The sequence below is a fragment of the Leiobunum rupestre genome, chromosome 11 (assembly GCF_980474605.1).
Source record: "Leiobunum rupestre chromosome 11, qqLeiRupe1.1.hap1, whole genome shotgun sequence".
NCBI classification, from domain to species: Eukaryota; Metazoa; Arthropoda; class Arachnida; order Opiliones; family Sclerosomatidae; genus Leiobunum; species Leiobunum rupestre.
In genome coordinates this window covers 29,740,260-29,760,409 of record NC_143394.1, presented here as the reverse complement: position 1 = coordinate 29,760,409, position 20,150 = coordinate 29,740,260, and the positions used below count along the sequence as shown (strand labels likewise).

The 20,150-nt window shown below is 38.1% G+C and overlaps 1 protein-coding gene across 1 annotated transcript; it reads right to left on the bottom strand.

Annotated features, from left to right (window-relative positions):
* Nucleotides 1-4,080: 4,080 nt before the first annotated feature.
* Nucleotides 4,081-19,466, bottom strand: LOC149922202 (serine proteinase stubble-like). The gene is made up of 9 exons (XM_090164271.1): nucleotides 19,303-19,466; nucleotides 18,771-18,977; nucleotides 12,337-12,936; nucleotides 12,193-12,272; nucleotides 12,008-12,114; nucleotides 11,675-11,943; nucleotides 7,506-7,660; nucleotides 5,309-5,415; nucleotides 4,081-4,598 (listed from the first exon to the last, which is right to left on the bottom strand). The coding sequence occupies exons 2-9, from the start codon at nucleotides 18,880-18,882 to the stop codon at nucleotides 4,547-4,549; spliced, it is 1,482 nt and encodes a 493-aa protein (XP_090020397.1). The 5' UTR covers nucleotides 18,883-18,977; nucleotides 19,303-19,466; the 3' UTR covers nucleotides 4,081-4,546.
* Between the last annotated feature and the right edge of the window lie 684 nt (nucleotides 19,467-20,150).

The window sequence follows — 20,150 nt, the reverse complement described above, 5'->3', positions numbered from 1 at the left end:
ATAAATTTATTTTCGTTTGTAAATTTATTTTCATTTGTAAATTTATTATATTTATTATAATAATATAATAAATAATTAAATATTAAAATTATGTTATTTGTCATTTAATTTAATTTAGGCTAAAATGACCAGGCGTTTTTAAAGATTTATTATTCACTTAGATCGTATATTCCAAAAAATAAATTAAAATTAATGATACGTAGTTTTCAATTAAAAATATTACCATTAATTACTTTATTTAGTTATCTAGTATACAGAAAAATTTATATTTACTCAAATCTAATCAAAATAAATGCAATATAATATCAAGCAAAATCACGAATAATCAAAATATTCGAACACCAAAAATAAATTCTACTTACGTGTTTTACGATGATGAAGATTGGGGAATACTTAATAAATCTAAATAACTTAGTTTCCGGAGCCAAAAGGTAATTGCTTATCAGTTTAATATTTCGTTGGGTTAATAACACCGTCTTTGGTTTATATACTGACATCCTTGTTAATTTCATATTTCACATCATTAAAAAATGAAGCAAGAGTTTTATTAGAAAAACGGCTATTTCAGATTAAGATTTCTTCCGTTGAAAAAAAATTAAAACATTTTTTTTTCATATATGCTCAGTAACACCGTTTTTCCTGTTCATAATTACGTAATAGGTCTTATAGTTATTCACTCGCTGGGCAACACAAAATTTTCCAGCTGTCATTTTTATAGGAAATTAATATGAGTCTCATTACGACCTAGTCACGACTTGATTTAATTTAAACGAATTACATAAATGATGTTTTATTTTTGGATGTTTACTAATTATGATTCACAGTGGTTTAATTTTTAAATATAGTAAACAGGCGTTTAATTTAATTACATGGCTATCAAGGGGATACCCTACAGATTATTAGTAACGTTTTCTGCCACCAGATTGGGTAGGAACTCACTCAGCATGGCGCTGTATTGACTAGAATAAATGTCAAATAAATAACTTTACAAAAGGGTAAAAACCTACACACTTCGATTAATTAATTATATAATTAACATATAGCAAATTCATATTTAAATGTGTTGAAACTGTTATAAATAATATTAAAATGAATATTTTAAATAAATGTTATAAAATAATTAAAGATTTAAAATGGGGAATATGCTCTGAAAATATTTAACTTATTAATTAGTAAATAAAATAAAACATCATCCTTTTATATTTCAACACTCTTATAAAAATGGATTTAAATATTGTCAAAATGTATGATTTTGAGTTTATTTATCATATTTAAGATTTATTAAAATAATAACCAGCGGGTTAATAAAACATTTGCACTCAACAAAATAGTTATAACTCCCAAAAAATTAACTATTTTACCAGAAACGAAACGAAATCTGATCTACACATTAAAAAATTAGATGAACAAATATTTTCGTTTTTATTCTTTGATAATCTCTTAATCGGTGAAAATCAACTTTGGAATTTCAAAAAAGCAAGCGAAAATCTACGCATTTTTTATTTATTTTAAAAGCAATTTATTTTAAATACAATTAGCAAATAAATTATCACATAATCTAAGTGGAATTTCGAAGTATTACAACTATATTTTACCTACATGTACATCGTATTTCATTTGCGAAATTTAAATCAAAACAAACAATTCGCTATTATCTGTTGGTAGATGGCGGTATTGCACCCAGAATTGTGAAAAGAGAGAGACAAGTTGACCAAGCTAAAATATAGTTTCACCTGTTCTTTCGAGGCATTTTTATCGTAATTTCATGGCATTTACTTAAATGGCGAAAATGAACCCATAAATTGAATTAGTTTTAGGGTTCTTTAATACCCCCCCCCCCCGCATATTACATGTTATTGGTTTGCTGAAATTCCAATAACTTTCAAAACAAAAGACCGAGAACAGGGCGAATTTCTACCCCTCTTATCCTGCACTTAATTTTTGGAAGAGTGACAACTGATTGACATCTCTGACAACTGATTGACATCTCTGACAACTGATTGACATCTCTGACAAATGATTGAAATCTCTGACAACTGATTGACATCTCTGACAAATGATTGACATCGCTGACAACTGATTGACATCTCTGACAAATGATTGACATCTCTGACAACTGATTGACATCTCTGACAACTGATTGACATCTCTGACAACTGATTGACATCTCTGACAACTGATTGACATCTCTGACAACTGATTGACATCTCTGACAACTGATTGACATCTCTGACAACTGATTGACATCTCTGACAACTGATTGACATCTCTGACAACTGATTGACATCTCTGACAACTGATTGACATCTCTGACAAATGATTGACATCTCTGACAACTTGATTGTCAACTCTTACAGCTTGAGTGACCGCCTGGACAATTCCCTGTATTGTATCTTACCTCTTTTCTTATGCTGAGTCATTGTCATGATTCTATTCAAAAACAGTCAGAGCCGTCGGTCAAGCTGTCCACGCTGTCACTCAATTTTGCGGGGGTCAAAATTCGCACACGAGAAAATGGGATCTCTGTTCTCGGCCTTTTGACTTAAAACCTAGAAACCATTTTTGTAGGGCTTAAAAACGTCTGAAAAACGTAATTTATTATATACGCCTGGTTCGCTGAAAAAACTACCGGATATTTTAAAACGACTATACCTTTTTTTTATAAAAAAATACATTTTGCGGTAAGCATAAATGCAAGGGGAAGCATCAAGGGTAAGAAAATTTCCAGGCGGACAGGCAGAATAAATACTAGGCCTTTAACATTCGCTTCAAGTAGTAATGCAAAATAATTTTGCATAAATCAGCTTCAAACATCCCTACATTGACTTTTATTCGCAAAGAAAATTGTTTCACGAAAATTTAAAAACCAAAACAAAATTGTATACATTATAACTAAGATTTGAAAATGTGAGCTCTTGTTTAGATTGAAGGATATCCTATTTTATGTTTTCCTGTAGTCGGTGTTTAGCTAATAAAGCTATACTAGAAGTCGCGGTTAGCTGCGACCAAGTACCGAAGGCAGGAAGTTTTCGGTCTGCTCCAAAAGTATAGTATTTTAGATAAAGTGAAATACTATTCGATTACATTATTGGACACCGATATTGACTTAAAGGGGAACGGCCAAGCTTTTCCAAATATGGCCTTATTTCCGTATGAAAAGATTAACAAAACGTTCAATATAAAATAGCTTTTGGCCCAAAAGTTTGAAACGAAAAATAACGCCAGGTGTTTGGGTTTGAATTTTCGCCGCCATCTTAGGGGCTGCCGCCAGCGCCCCTAACCCCGTATGAGCGATTTGCGAACTATCCTGACTTTTAAAATTGCGCAATTTAGGCTTAAGTCTCTTATAACTGGAACGCGCCGCGCGTGAAAAACAAATTTTTCGCGTCTTCAGCTGCTGCAGCGCTCGCTTTTACGTTGTTTTTCTGTCTCACCGACTTCTCACCAGGTGTCGCGGCGGACGCGCGCTTTTCGATTTCCCGAAATTTCTTTATTTTATTAAAAATTAACCACTCAATATTTTTTGATGCGGTTTTCGCCATAATTTTAGTTTTTAATGGGCTATAGGGCTATCTAACTGGTTAAAGCTTGACCGTTCCCCTTTAACCCTTTAAAGGGCTTGAAAAAATTTATGTTAATTAAAATATTTTCGAATTTATAACTCAAGGGCTTATAAAAATTATTATTTAAATAAAATTAGTTAAAAATTTAAGTTTTAAATTTAAGTAACTACCACTACCCTCGTCATTCATTATAGCATACGCTTCTATCGATACGCGTGTGCTCTTATTTAAAAACAGCCCCAATCAAACAATGGCAGACAACTTCTGACCAATTAACTTTTTCAGTGGCTCTATATAAACTGAAAAGGCAAATTTAGTAGTCTCAAGTCAAAATCCACCTTAGATGAAATATCATAAGTAACAATAACACTATGTGTAGTTTTTATTTTTTAAAGATAAGGTCTGTTTCCCCAATGATCAGTACGTGGCTAAGCAGAGACAAATTTTTCGTCGTAAATTAAATTTAAATTAAGTTTAAATCCCCTTTGATAAACTCGACAGAAGCAATAAACCAATGGTGCTTTAAAAGTTTTTATTTTCTGTTCTTGCTGAAATAACAATAAATTACAATACTTGGAAATTGAAAATTGTAAAAGAGGATTGTAAAAGCTATAAAAAATAATCATTTTGGTGGGGTTTAAAAATTGCCAAAAAAAATCAGGGGACGGTAAGAAAATATATTCTACCATAAAATGTTTTTTTCTTTAAATTTTGTATTTTGTTTTTACAAAATTTCATTTGTATAATTACGACTCCTATTTATAAACAAAAACATACGCTTACTATTGCGCATCCGCCACGGTACAAAATTGTTTCGTCTGTGAAGCGGATTCAAACGTCCTTTCGTTAACAGTAACGCGCACTTCAATTCGCGGTGAAATATTCAATTAGAACTCTAGTCGCGCGTTTTTATCGAGTCTCTTTGGAATACCAACATCAAATATTACACACGATTAACAATATCAGAAATGTTCCAATGGACACTACGCGATATTTTTCACTATCCAGTCCGCGAATTTCGAAATTCTCGTGCACCTGTAAGAGAGAATTATTGTGAGAATTGCTCGTATTCTAGTAACATCAAGAGTGTATAATATATTGTAGAGAAGTATCCATCGTTATAAACAGCCCTAAATATACCGCGTAATGTGTAAAGTGCTTTATTTAAACAACTTTACTATATACTATTATTATATTATATATGGTATTACCAATTTCTTTGGCTAAGGATTGCTCGAAAAATATAATTTGCGTTGTAAGATTATTATGAGCCAATACGTTTAGTAACACCATAAGTGTATAATATTGTTACATTAGTGTAACACTTCCTATTCTTTACATGCAAAAGTTTTACTAGGAGCTATTCACAAGACAGACTGCATTGCGGGCTTCATCGTCGTTTTGCGTCCGCTTGCTAACGCGTCACACGAAGCCTTTGACCGCGCCTCGCTAGGGGGAGATTTTCTTCTTGTGATGACGTCACTCGGTTACTAGCTCTCAGTAAAATATTCGCCAAAGTGACAAAGTTATGGTACAATATTATAGAATTATGGAAACATATATATTTATGTATAAACAATATTTTCCCAATGAACTGATTTTATATTGACTTTAGCCGCAATAGATTTTCTTCCGAAAAAACCTGTGAAGTTAGACGTTTCAATAATATAAAAAATAATATCATTAACAGCTAGGTAGATGGATATTTTTCCCTAAGAGATGCTTTATTTCGCTTCTGTTCTTACACTCCCGGAAGATTCTTCTCCGCGCAGCCTATGCCCCACGAGATGATTCCCGCCAAGAACCAGCGTCCGTCCTCACCCTGAACCTGTAGTGGCCCTCCGGAGTCACCCTGAAAATGTCCAACATTAGTCACAATTATTGAAAATAATCTGAACCTATTTCAGCCTAACTTTGTACGCTATTCGGCCGCCATCTTGTTTACTATGACAATAAATGTGGTCAATGTGATGGCCATGACTCATGACAGGGATAGTTAAAGGGGAAGGCTAGGTATGCTACGGCCTACAGTTAACCCATGGTAGGGACCCTAAGCTTCGAGCTTCTTTGGGCCGCTCGAAATCGTATCCGCTTTGTGGGTGCATGGGCCCTTCACGGTGCCGGATTAAGGATTAGGCCTACTAGGTCAAGGCCTATGGGCCCCACCAATAGAAGGCCCCAACCACTGATGAAATCAATGGATTTTTCTCTTATTCGGTTTAAGAGAAAAACATATCAGGCTTGTTGCTTTATTGTTCGAAAAATCATTATTCGCGTGACATAAGCTCAGCTTCGGGACACGCGAGTTTGGAGTTTTTAGGCTTTCCTTACATAGGCCCCCACCAAAATCTGCCTAGGGCCCCACCTTCAGTAAATCCGGTACTGACCCTTCCTCTTGGTGGGCCCCCTAGGCATCACTGGTAGCTTACACTGATATTTTAAAGGCGTTCCTTCAAATCTACCAAGAGGGCCCAAAAAATTAAAAATTATCGAAAACCTTTGGGGTTAGCTTTTAAATTCGTTAAAATTCCACATAAAGTTTTATGTTTTTTCCAACATCCCGAAACATAAGGAATTGCGGAAAACTTTAATTTATGCACCAAGAAAGATTGAATTAATTTGAATAACTTTTTGATTAGTATGCTCTTCCCACAACCTCGAGGGTGAAAAACTTCCACTGCCTCGAGGTGGAATCGAACCACCAACCCTTATTGTACCATCACAAACGCCACTATCATTGAACTACCGAGGTCACGAATTACCGTCCCATGTTCTGAAGGTCTCTTTCGTTGTTCTATCAAAATTAATTTTCTTTTCTGCCCATGAATAATAAATCCACTGAAATTTAACAACAGGTAATAAAATCAACAACCCGATTTAACTGGTGAAGTTGGAAATTCTACGACACATCAACTGGGAAATAGAACACTAACCTATGCCTCCCAAAAATCGGACGTTCTGGGCCCGTTTGATTCGCGGCTTTGCTAGTTCAAGAGGTAGTTTCGATTGGGACGGTAACTTTAAGGTTGGTTTAATTCAAACTCGAGGCAGTCTAAAATTTAAGTACTATATAGAATGTAAATTAGCAATCCAGTCCTGTTCACCATTAATACCAGAAGTATTTAATATAAGATTTACGAGATAAGAATTCATTTTACGATGCAAAAACGAAACTGTACCGTTATAGTTTGCTATGGGCCCGCCATCATGGCTAAAAACTCATCGCGTACATTTAATTATTTAAAAATTACAGTTTTCCTATCAAATAGTTTAGGAAATAAGTTAAATAACTAATAAAAATTTTCCTATAACTATTTTTCTCTTAGCAATACGTTTATAAAAATAAGCGGGAGCCACATGTTTCAGAATGCGAATAACGATGGCAGTATACCGAGATGTAGAGTTATATAATATACCTCTGGTCATACGTAACACTAACTCTAAAATTGTTCCCAAAACGGTAGTTTAAATATTTTTCTACTTGAATTAATATTATGATTTTGCCTAACGACGTTGTATGAGAACCTGACGGATCCAGGATTATTTTCAAGGTAGGCTAGAATAACTAAACTATTTGATAGGAAAACTGTAAATTTTAAATAATTAAATAGCCCAACGAAGTAGAATTTTTACATTTTACATTTTCAGGTGAAGTAATGTATACGATATTGAGAATTGTAGGGGGTTGGGGGCCCATTTTCTATATGGGAGCCCCTAACAAAATTACGGTTAGACTGAAGCCTACCTAACATACGAGATCCTTATTTAACAAACGTGTACAAGCGAAACTGGTTCTTATAAAACGGTAATATTTGTTTACTTTCTGTACACAAAACCTTTAGGTCTTTTGCGTAAATTTTCACCCTAAATACGAGAGAATCCTTTTATCGATAGAGGGGTTACGAAAGGGGCTAATAAGTCAAATGTTGCGAGGGGTCTTACCTGGCAACTATCGTGGCCACCTTCTTCGTGTCCGGCGCACATGAATATCTCTGGAATATATTCATGGCGTCCGGCAGCTAGGAACATGTTCTTGCACTTTTCGTTGCTTACGATCGGCACTTGCACCTGTTGCAAAACGGAAGGCAAAATTCCACCTGGAAACAAAAAACGCTACCATAAGTAAATTAAAATACGCGATAGACACAGGCGCGGCTTTAGGGGGTGGCCCAATGAGATTTATAATTTATCAGCTAGACTAATTAAGGCTCTAGGGGTGGCCCAATGAACCCGTGTCCACCCGAAGATTTATAATTTATCAACTAGACTAATTAATAATTATCAACTAGGCTAATACCCTTGGCAACACTTTAGGCCCAAGTCATTCGGGTGGCCGGTTACAATGCGTAGGAGGGTGGTGGCCAGCCCTTCGTGCCACGCGATCCAACAGCTCCCTACACTAACTATTACCGTTAACCTGTACAAGTTTTTATGGAAAGGGGAAACTGAAGAACTCGGGGGAAAACCCCTATAAACATCCATTTGATTTCCTCCCCCACCCCCCATTATTTCGTGAAGTATGGGCCCACCTAAGAATAATTTTCTAGAACCGCGCCTGGATAGACATTAGTATGTCACTGAACGATATCGGTTAACGGTAGACTGCCGGAAAGTGATTACGTAATCGGAACCGGAAACTCGTCACACTTTGTTGGCAGAGTCACTGCCAGCCTAGTTTCGATGACGATAAATACGATAAAAACGCGTTTCGGTCTCAAATACAAAATAGTAAAAAAATTACGTTCCGATTAGCTAATTCATCATTATTTTGACAACGTTAAGAGTAATGTTACTTTTGAAACCGTTTCAATTTTCATTTGGCGTTGGTTCGTCCGCGTACAAGACCAGAGTTCCAAAGGCTAGTAAAAACTCTCAAACATTATAAATAATATTTATGTTGTCATTGGTAGGGATCGAGGTAGGGATGCACGGATATGGGTACAGCTGATATATCGGCTATTCGTGGCCGATAATAAAATAATAAAAAAATAATAATCAGCTAGGCTAATATCCAAGGCCCCACCCACGGCCTAAGTCATCGAGCGACTTTTAAAGGCTTTAATTCAGGTGGCCGGGTTACAATGCGTAGGAGGGTGGCGGCAAGCCCTTCATGCTACGCGAGCCAACAGCTCATTACACTAACTATTACCGTTAGCCTCAACAAGCTTTATGGTAGGGGAAACCGAAGATCTCGGGGGAAACCGAGTATCTCGGGGAAAACCCCTTAATAAGGGCCGATATTAACAAAGTTCTATATCATGACAGTTGTGTATTTGATAAAATCATTGTAAAAGACGGTTGAGTGCACTGTCATACCATTTTATTCTAATTTTTCATTCAAAACATTTGCAAGAGCATATCCGAATATGTTTCTATTTTACTTGATACATATTGTCTATCACAAATCGAATATCGTTGTTTTTTATTTGTTTACACTCGTAACCCCCTGTATTAACAAAAGGTATGATCTAGCTTCTGAAGTCCATGGAGCGGCCATTCAAATAAAATATTATCATTAGTTAGTCAATCGATAATTTTCTTATTTTTAAATGTCTTCTGAAAATATTTTTCTAATACCGGTATCGGCCAATATCGGCTTAAGCGAAGCCGATATCGATATTAGAAAAATAGGCCGATATATCGGTGCATCCCTAGTCATTGGCGAAACATAATATAGTTTATTTTTTTATAATCGGTTAAAATTTTAGCTTCAACTTGCGCAAATATACTAATATAAATTTATTTATACAACGTTATTTCAAGTGCACAAAAATATTTTATTTAAAAACATAAATATTTACATTAAAAAATCTATTGATAATAAAATTTGTTTAAACCGTGATTTAGGTTCAGATGTAGAAAAACTTAATAATTGGCGAAAATTGTTATTTTAAATAGTTGTTAAAAACGATGTTGACGGAGTTTATAAATACGGGTTTTGTTTTTAAATATAAATATTTTAATTAAAAACAAATATTTTATTTAAAAACATATACATATTCTATTTAAAAACATAAATATTTTAATTAAAAACATAAATATTTTATGTTTTTAATTAAAGTATTTATATGTTTTTAAATAGAATATGTATATGTTTTTAAATAAAATATTTATGTTTTTAAATAAAATATTTATGTTTTTAAATAAAATATTTATGTTTTTAAATAAAATATTTATATGTTTTTAAATAAAATATTTTTGTGCACTTGAAATAATGTTGTATACCTACCTTTTTATTAGCAGAATATCGTTGGAAAAAAATTGCGTGTCACACTTATGGGCCATCATGTTACTTACGAAAATAGCAAAAATAAAGGCATCGTATGCAAATAGACTATATAACAGAGAGGATGACAGAGATGATAAAAACAAGGCGCTTTAATTTCTCGGGAAATGAAACGAGAATACGAAAATATCGCGAAGAGGCGACGCGACTGTAGGTCAATGGGACGCCATGTCATTGAACCGTCTCGAAGTCTTCACGCTCTCTTCGTAGAAATTTACATTTTTCTCGCGGATAAATACGAAGCGGATTTAGAAGCGGAATATTTTTGTCAAAACGCGCTAGTTGTAATCTCTTCTTTTCTCGCTAAAACGGGCAAATGTAGGTGAAGCCTATCTGGGACGCCTTTCCCTCGTTTCAATTAGCTGACGCGGGTTATGGCTGCCGACTGAAAGGGAAAAGACACACGCCTTCGCGAACTTTCTTTGTTTTTATTCGTGGGGGAAAGTTCATTATCATGTCCGGGTTTCTACCGTTAATTCGTAGACCATCTAAATTGCGAAGGGATAGTGCTTTGCGTAGAATTGCTTTGGTACGTTTTCTTTGGTTGGATAAATACATAAGTTTCACTAACTGCACTGCCATCAATCGGCTTTAAAAATAATAATAATAAAAATCAGCTAGGCTAATACCCAAGGCACCAGCTAGGCTAATACCCAAGGCACCAGCTAGGCTAATACCCAAGGCACCAGCTAGGCTAATACCCAAGGCACCAGCTAGGCCAATACCCAAGGCACCAGCTAGGCCAATACCCAAGGCACCAGCTAGGCCAATACCCAAGGCACCAGCTAGGCCAATACCCAAGGCACCAGCTAGGCCAATACCCAAGGCACCAGCTAGGCCAATACCCAAGGCACCAGCTAGGCCAATACCCAAGGCACCAGCTAGGCCAATACCCAAGGCACCAGCTAGGCCAATACCCAAGGCACCAGCTAGGCCAATACCCAAGGCACCAGCTAGGCCAATACCCAAGGCACCAGCTAGGCCAATACCCAAGGCACCAGCTAGGCCAATACCCAAGGCACCAGCTAGGCCAATACCCAAGGCACCAGCTAGGCCAATACCCAAGGCACCAGCTAGGCCAATACCCAAGGCACCAGCTAGGCCAATACCCAAGGCACCAGCTAGGCCAATACCCAAGGCACCAGCTAGGCCAATACCCAAGGCACCAGCTAGGCCAATACCCAAGGCACCAGCTAGGCCAATACCCAAGGCACCAGCTAGGCCAATACCCAAGGCACCAGCTAGGCCAATACCCAAGGCACCAGCTAGGCCATTAATTCAGTGACCGGGTTACAATTCGTAGGAGGGTGGTGGCAAGCCCTTCATGCCCCGTGAGCCAACAGCTTCATACACTAACTAGTAACGTTAACCTCAACAAGTGTTTATAGAAGGGGAAGTAACTTGATGACTTAGGCCTCAGGTGGTGCCTTGGGTATTATAGCTGTTCATTATTATTATTATTATTTTTAAGGCCGATTGAGGGCAGTGCGGCCTAAGGTGGTTCCTTGGGTATTAGCCTAGCTGATTATTATTATTTTATTATTAGATCTCTGGGGAAAACCTCTTTAACAAGCGGGGAGAGAACTACCAAACTGAACACAGAGGGAGTTGTTCAGAGTTTTCACCCAGTGCCACAAGCTGGGATCGAACCAGGCGAAAGTGCTAACCACTCAGCCACCCCACAATAATAACTATTAGGATGGTACTTTTCACAACAAAGGGAAGCCTAAGCTGACGTCATAGGTCACGCTGAGGTATGACGTCACAGTACCATCCTCGTCTACTTTTTCACGCGTGTCGGATATGATTGAAACTCGCTTATTACCTTCGCTCAGTCGGCCCCAACCCGTGACCGTGGCGTTCCTGCCGACCAGGTCCTCGCTGTTGGGTGGGAGGCAAATGGGCGCGATATGGGCGCCGAAGTCCAAAGGTTCGTCCACTTTGACCAGCGCCAAGTCGTTCTCGTACGTGAAGAAGTTGTAACTGGGATGGACCACCTTTTTGATGACGTTCTTTTCGATGTATGGGTAGGGTTCCAGCAACGAACTGAAATCGTACTCTCCCACTCGTATCCGAATCTGCGAGAGTAGTAGGCTGCGGGAGAAATTAGAAAAATTTAGAATCTACACGCTCAGTACGTAATTACGTCATTTCGTACTCGTCGACGCAATGTCCCGCCGTGGCTATCCAGTTCTTATTTAAAACGGCCCCGCCGCATCTGTGCGTACTGGAAAAACCGAAGAAAGACGTTCTTCTGACGGATACCTAGACGATGAAAGCAACAGTTGTTTTTTATTAGATTTACGCCATCTACCGTCATTCGGATCGTTAGGGTTACGTTACCTGCCAAGGCCAAGCTCCGAAAGCGGCATTTTTGCCACCGACTACTTTGGTTTGAGGATGTAGCGTTGGCAGTCCGCAACCTGCGGTAATTCAATAAGTCGCTTTAGTATAAGAATGATTTAAGAGGGAAATTAAGACGAAGACCTCTGTCCTGGGGTTTCTTCTTCCTTTGGTCTTCCATTAGTAGGGCCGTCGTGGCCGAAGTCGCCGAACTGGCGGCCGTAGACTCCGAGGCCATCGGGGAGGGTGTCGTCTCGATGGACGTCGAAGAAGGCGCGCTGGCCAAGGCGGACGCCGTCGGCACCAGGTTGTAGATGGAACTGTGATGGGGTCTGAACAAATTGTACGGCCTGAAGGTGTACGGCGGTAAAGTCGTCCACCGATTAATGATGAAGGGGGGTTGCGGTGGTCGGGCCACCAACAGGGAAGTGGTCACGGGCACTTCCGGCGCGCGTGTCGTAGTCGTTGGAGCCGGGGTCGTAGTTGTCGTAGTCGTGGTGGTGGTGCTGGTAGTCACCTTCGCGAAGGCTTCGATTACGTTGGGTTTAACCTGTTCGTCCTCATTGTCTTGCACGGTGTTGGTTGAGTCGGACGGATGCGCGCAGCAGGAACCGAAGAAGAAGTCGTCCATGCAAGTGCCCAAGTGCTTGCCATCCGAGTTGAGGCACTCCAACGCGAACATACACGTTCCCGACTCTCCCAGCGCATTTTGACAGGGCTTCGGCCGTATCCTCACGCAGTTTGCTAAAAGTACGCAAAAGGAAACGCGACCCAATTTTATTACGAAAGTTGCAAATTCTAAAAATCAGAATGAAATTCCTTCCCCGCTAAATTTCAGGTGTCTATTTTATTAGAGCGCCTTTCCCGTTTTCTTAGTTAGACTATGGCTGCAATGTTGATGTGTCCTTTAGAAAAATAACCCTTCCAATCCGCGTCCCGATCTATAAACAAAGTAGTTAGCGAGCCCTAATTGTTGCGTTTTGAGCAAGTAGGTTAAGTTCGCTTTCGATTACCATTTTTTTAAAAATAGCTCGGAAAACCCCATTTCCGAATAATCTAGACCTTCTAAAAAGGTTTCGCGAGAAATTTGGTCAGGATGGCTGCTACGGCTGAAAGGCGGGGCGCGATGGGGAAGTGGGGTACGACACTAGCCTTCCGCTAAAGTGATTACGGCGTCACGCGAAAGCTACCTACATCACGAAATTGATTTATAGATAGCCATCTTTCCAGACGCGCGCGGACCTGGATAGAGACAGTCAAGTGGCCTACTAAAAGAATCGGAAATCTGGGACGAGTAAAAATAGCCGCCAACACAGTTCTTCCTCCGTGGCCCCAAGGGGAAACCCCAAAACACCGCTGGTCCCGCTTTTACCATTCGATCAAGAGAGAAGGCCGAGATATAATCACTCTTAATAAATAATTCGTCATCTATTAAGTACTCTCTATAACGTACCCGGATACTCCACGGAGAAGAAAGCGTCACCACCCCCAAAACAAGTACAATTCGCGTTCCATACGAGCCTATTAGTTACGCCGAGCTAGTGTCTAGCGGTCTATTACCTTACGCGAAGTCGGTGGAAAATAAATCAAAAAGTCCTTTTTTTTTGTTTCGATTTCTCAAATTGCCATCCCGGATTTGCTTCTTACCACAAAAGGGAACCTCGTTTCGAGTTTTCTTTCAATGGCTTTTGTTGGCTCTCGTAATTGTATTTTTAAACTTGTAACTTAATAGAGACGTAACTCGACGATGAAAAGCTGAAACCCTTTAAACCCGCTTGTCGCCAGCTAGATTCTTCACTCTTTCGGGTATATAATAATAATAAAAATATTTGCCAACTCGCGAAGTGACCTTTTTACCACCCCAAGGGAATCGCGACCACAAAGGGTGATATTTTGTATCTAAAATGTTTTTTATTGTTCATTTTTGGCATAATGAAGGATGCTAAATGGGACGTATTTTTAATGTATCATTCGCTTCAGTTACGGGATTTCGAGCGGGAAATTTCGGAAAGTTTCTGTCTCTCTTTGCGTGGGTGGAGAAGGCGTTTTCACTCTTGAATGAAGATTTTTCACAATTTTATTATACGCTCTCCAGCTAGGTTTATTCGATCATTAGTCTCACAGTCCTCAAAAGGTGTTTGACCCCACGCCTCGTTAATTCGATACATTTTTATGAATTTAAATTGTTCAAGATTATCAAATTTGTTTGACGCGAGTTTTGACGGGGGGGAAATTGGTTGAAAAAAATTCGACATTGATTTAAAAAAATAGCTTAGCACTTTTTAAAAGTAATAGAAAAGTCTGAAAATTACGCATTTCGATATCGTATGATAATTTGTTCAGGATGCGACGAAAAGTTTGATGAACAATTATTCAATGTTATTCAATAACAATTTTTCGATGAAAATCCTGAAATTTAATTCGATTTGGGTAATTATTCTTGGCGTCCATGAAATTTTTCGCAATGAAATCGTAAAACTTAAAACTAACATAAGAATTACACCGTACACTCTAGAGAAAAATAATTTTAAAAATCTCGAAATGCACTGGAAAATCTAGAAATTTGGGCGAAAATTAGTTCCAAAATCTCGTAATCAGCCTAAATATACAGAAACCTACACGAAAATTGCGCTCTGACATCTCGAAATCAGTTTTCGATTTCTGAAAACACTTTGAAATTCAAAATACCGAACGCATTGGGTATAAATTATCAATTGGACATTTATGTCATTAACTCGTCGTAATTGAGATTTCCAATTCACCTAGCCGCGTTCACACTTATCCCTTAAATCGCTTCCTTTAGATAACTAGTTTTCGAAACCAGCGGGAAGCAACTTGTCCAAGTCCGCTCACTTAGAATCGCTTTCAAAACGACAAGGCAGGGAAGTCAAATTGCTCGTATTTTCCAAAATAATGGGAATAACATTCTAAATAATGTCCAATAATATTACGGTATGTATAGTAAACATGATTAACTAATTATTTTGGGATACATTTTAGTATTTTCAAAATTCTAGTCATAATTTGAAATGGCGTTAAGCCTTGGCTATAAGCAAACCGGGCTGAATAGATTTCGCAAGTGTGAAGCAAGAATTATCGTCGGCGGTCAAAACTGGCATACAAACCGACCTAAACTGGGTTTTAGGCTTTAGTGTGAACGTGGCATGGCGCCCCCAAATGACATAGTTCGTAAACACATCGTTACCCTTTTTTTAGCCATAATTACTTCAACAACGGTTCCATGTGTCGTATGTTCGGAAACAAACATTTGGACACAAAAGGCAGAAATATTTAATGCCGTGGCATTGTTTTCAGGCTCATTTCGGAATATTTAGCGACACGAGGAACACAATGACTCGTTTATTTTAATAAAGAAATACGGGTCGAGCCTGTCTCGGACGCTCTTAATTATCCTCCCCTAATAATTAATGGATCATTGATTTGTTTAAATAAACCTTGACATTAATGGCTCGCCCTTTGTCCGCCTTTAACTGCCATCACAAATCGGTTAATTTATCCCAATATAACCTCTATCGCACGATGACTATAGATATTGATTAATCATCATCCTGTAAGAAACGTGAATTTACGCATTTTAACATTACCCTAACGGCTACAAAAAGTGTGAAACTTTTAAAAGGCGTAGCGATTATATTATAAGTTATCGTAATTTTGCGTGGCTTTTGGAGTTACAAAACATTAAAAATCATTATACAACTACTACTGATTTCGAGCAGTCATAAATAACCTCCATATTATTTTAAAACGACAATTTATTGAGTAACAAAACTTTTGTCCCGATTTGGGTATAGCATCAGCGAACTCTAACGCAAACAAACCTAGGGAAAGGTATAACTTCGCTATGAAGTAAATTCCCTGTTGTGATTTTAAATTTTAAATGTCTGGAACTTCTTACAGTAGCGTTTGGAATTGTTCTTTTCTGGTAGTGAGTTGGTTCGAAAAATTCGGTTTGTCTAAAAATTAATTTAAATTAAGGCGTTTGCGTTTCGCTACCTTATCTCCAAAACTAGGTAACTCTAAAAATTCGGTTTGTCAAAATATTAATTTCAATGAAGGCGTTTGCGTTTCGCTACCTTATCTCCAAAACTAGGTAACTCGAAAAATTTCTCTTGGGTATATTAAGTTAATATACAAGATAATGGAAAATTTGTTCAAATTTAAATTTAATATTTTAATATATTTAATTAATGGGGGGATTATATGTACTGAAATGTCCGTGACATCTTGTTATTTATTTACTTGAGGGAATCGCGTGTAAAACGGTCCGACCTATTTTTTGTGGATTAACGAAAACAACGTCCATTGACCCTGAAAAATATAGGTTTATTGATTACCTATTTTGGCTGGTCTAAGAAAACGAGACGTAGAAAAGGTCTGGCCCGTGGGCAGCCGAGTAATGCGCGTAGCTCGTAATCGATGTCCCCGGAGGCCCAGCGAGCATCTCCACGGTCCACCAGCCCCGTTACACCTCGTCTTACCCCGAAATACATTTTAGCCAGTATACGGATAAATGTTTTGAGTTAAATTACTCTAGTTCCATATCCGTAGCTTTTAAATTGAAAATTGCCTTTTTATATTTTTCTTTGATATTGAAAAATTCCTTTTATTCGAGGCATACCTCGTAAATTATTTTAAGAATGTATTTCAAAGCGTGAAAATCGTTTAACTATGGAATAATTTATTAAAATGCCCCCCCCCCTTTCATAAAAAATTATTTCGACTGTTTAAATATAACTCTTGTCTACCGTTTGCAAATTGAGCGTGGCATTAACCATTCTAAAAATTAAGAAGAAATATAACAAAACTGACATAATAATACCATCGAAAGATTTCTAATCACATACTTTAAGTAATTAATTTTTTTAGTTAAAATAAAACCTTCTTATACCATTTCCGTGTAAAAATTTAACTTGTTCTGAACCTTCTAATTACAGAATTGATCAGCAATTTTATATAGCTATTTAGACGTATTGATTTACAAATAAGCCACATTTTCCCGATTTACAAGTCTAAAAGAAAGTTAGTATTTCTTTTGTCGAAATGTATTTTGTAATAACAAGCTGCGCACACTTTTCAAAAAAAAAGTACCATCAGCGGGATAGGGCGTATAATAAAATATTATATATTTATGGTTTTACAAAATTGAATAAAATTCAAAAGACGCCGAATGAAAAGTAATTTTGACCCTGAAAGGATCCATTCTCGATTTGCTAAAACGGGCTAAAAGAACGAAACTTGACTCTTGGATTATGTGTGTCAGAATAATCACGATTTCAATTCCGCGCCGACAAAGAAGCAAGAGCGACGTTATTTTGTTTGTTCTGGCGTTTTCTCGTCGAAAGAAGAAACCTAAATATAGGTTTCCAATGTTTACGCGCTCCTATTTTCGCCGTCGTCTTATTTTTGAGGGAATCGGAAAAAGCCCGCTTGGAAATTGTATTTGCAGCCGGAGACTCCATTTTATTTTATTTCTCTATCTTTTAGCGGCACGGCTACTTCCGGGAAGCCGAGTTATTCTTTCAAAAGCTTAAAAAGAAAATATCCGCGGATACCCTCAACTGACAGCGAAGTCAAGCTCGAGAAGAAGCCGTCTTTGCCATAGACAAAACTTTCAGCTAAATCGCGCGAGTATTCGCGTGGTTAATGGCCATTTTGACTTAATTTAAAAACTGAAAAGGTCTAAATTACTATACTCCTAGCGTCAAAAACCGGTACGTTTGTACCAGTATGTTTTTTCAATACGCGTTTAAATTGAATAGCTTTATTTTTTTAATAACTAAGCGGAAGGCATTTCGATAAAAAATATTCGTTTATATAGCGCGTATCACTTCGCCTTGAACTAGAACTTGTAGAAAATGAGTACACCACGTGGCCTTCTTAGAATATCACGGTAAATTTGAATACAAAACGAATGGCTAATAGCCTCTAGCGGTCGTTCCTTTGTGTTCAAAAATATATAGCAGAAATAAAAAAAAGTTTAAAATTTCACGATCTGTGTCCTCAATAACGTCGCGACTGATAAAAATAAGTTTTCAATTCGCCAGTACCGGTATATTTCATTTATTGAATTACCAACAACTTAACCCACTGACCTACACCATACAATGGCGTCTTTACGAGATGTACGAGTCCAGTTTACGACGTATTAGGACGGTCATATTTTGAACCAAATTTGGCAGGCATCTAGTTTTTCAATGGAGCCGCTTTATCATATTTTTCTTAAACAATGTACATTTTTTAAACCGCGCTTCAAATATATTTCTACAAAAATTGTAAAATGTGTAAATGTTATATTGTAAACAAATGCGAGATTTGAGATTTTTTCCCCCAGTACAATATTTAGACGGATTAAGTCATTTTTAATTTTGACGACGGTAAGATAGAAATTGGGCCTGGGGAGAAGTCCGCGTACACGTTCCATCTAGGCGTTTCCTAGCGCGGGCTTAACCTGCCAACTTGAAAATTTAACTTGCATATATTTTTGAAGGCGCGTGTTAGCGTTCTTATACAAAATGCTACCTTCTTAATTACGTTTATAAATGCGGAATGAAACTGACCTTGTGCGAGCAAGAGCCCGACGATGACTATCCAAGCGAAGGCTTGACCTTTAACCTCGGGACTGTCCGATGACCTCCAGAATGCGATGGCAGCTAGAAAGGAGGCGCCCATTACATCGGGCTCGACTTCGGACGGTACTCGGACGCTGACTGAACGACGGCTGGTGTCCGGCACTCGACCGGCCGGTCAGTGCCTGTCCTCGAACCCTACGGATCGGGATCGGACCTCGTTAGATCGTGGGGTAAGTCCATGTTTCTCTTCAATAACGCCGCGAAAAGCGCCAGCGATTAATATTACTAGGCTATATGGTGCTCGCGCGCCGTCACTGCCGAGTTATCTGGAGCAGAAATTTGCCTCTGCTGCCTAATGTCGACGAATCGGGCAGACTAGCTTTTGGAAGTAAAACGGGACCCTCTCACTCGGCTGACCCACTTTGCCCAGCGCAACCACCACCGCTTCGGGGCGACACCCATTTTGTTACCATCGCGAATACTCACCCCCTACACTCACCCCCCCCCTTTATTTTTTTACCTGTAGTATAGTTTTATACGGTCTATTTTGCGATTCACTTCGAGTGAGGCGCTCTTTTAGGTAGCTTTGAATACCCGTTGTATGGCGAGAAGCACTTTCGCGAAAGGCTAGTTTCGGTATTGACCTCTCACTCGCGTCTTGTCCGCGCCGGACCGCGTCATATTCTTTAGCCGAGAAGGACCTTTAATCTTTTGTGTTTAAGAGGGCCAATCAGTATTCACTTTCGGCGGCGTACGACATTTTTTTACACGCTTTGAGCGATGGGACGATTCGCGTTACTCGCGGAAATGAGGATTCAAAGGATTGAAAACATCCTTATCTTTGTTTATTTAAGAAACGGTCGTGTTTAAATGATATTGTTTGATGGGATATTTGGGGACTTTCTAGAATAATTATTCAGACGTCGTACGAAACAGGACAGAATATTATTGCCGTTTTTCTCGTGTTTACATCATTATATTTACTACATGGAGCTTTCAAATTCGAAAACCATACGCAGTTACTGAAATAATTAGTTCTTAGGCGAGGTTAAAATACATTAATCTAGATAAGTAAAAGAAGTTCGCACAATTGGTCACAATTTCAGATATTTTATATATTCTTTCGTTTGGAATACATTATAGAGCAAGCGAATTTGAGAAGCACGATCCTCTTACTTAATCCGCTTAGGCTGTCTTGGCAGTTTTTTTTAATTTGATACTATCGAAGAAAACCTGTAACTGAGAAGTTCTGTCCAACGAATCCCTTCGGAATGTCACCCCAGAATGATAAACCCGGGTTAAATGGTCGATTTCCGGAAGTTCGAGCAACGTTTTAAAAATAACAATGGGCGTCTAGTGGGGGCATTT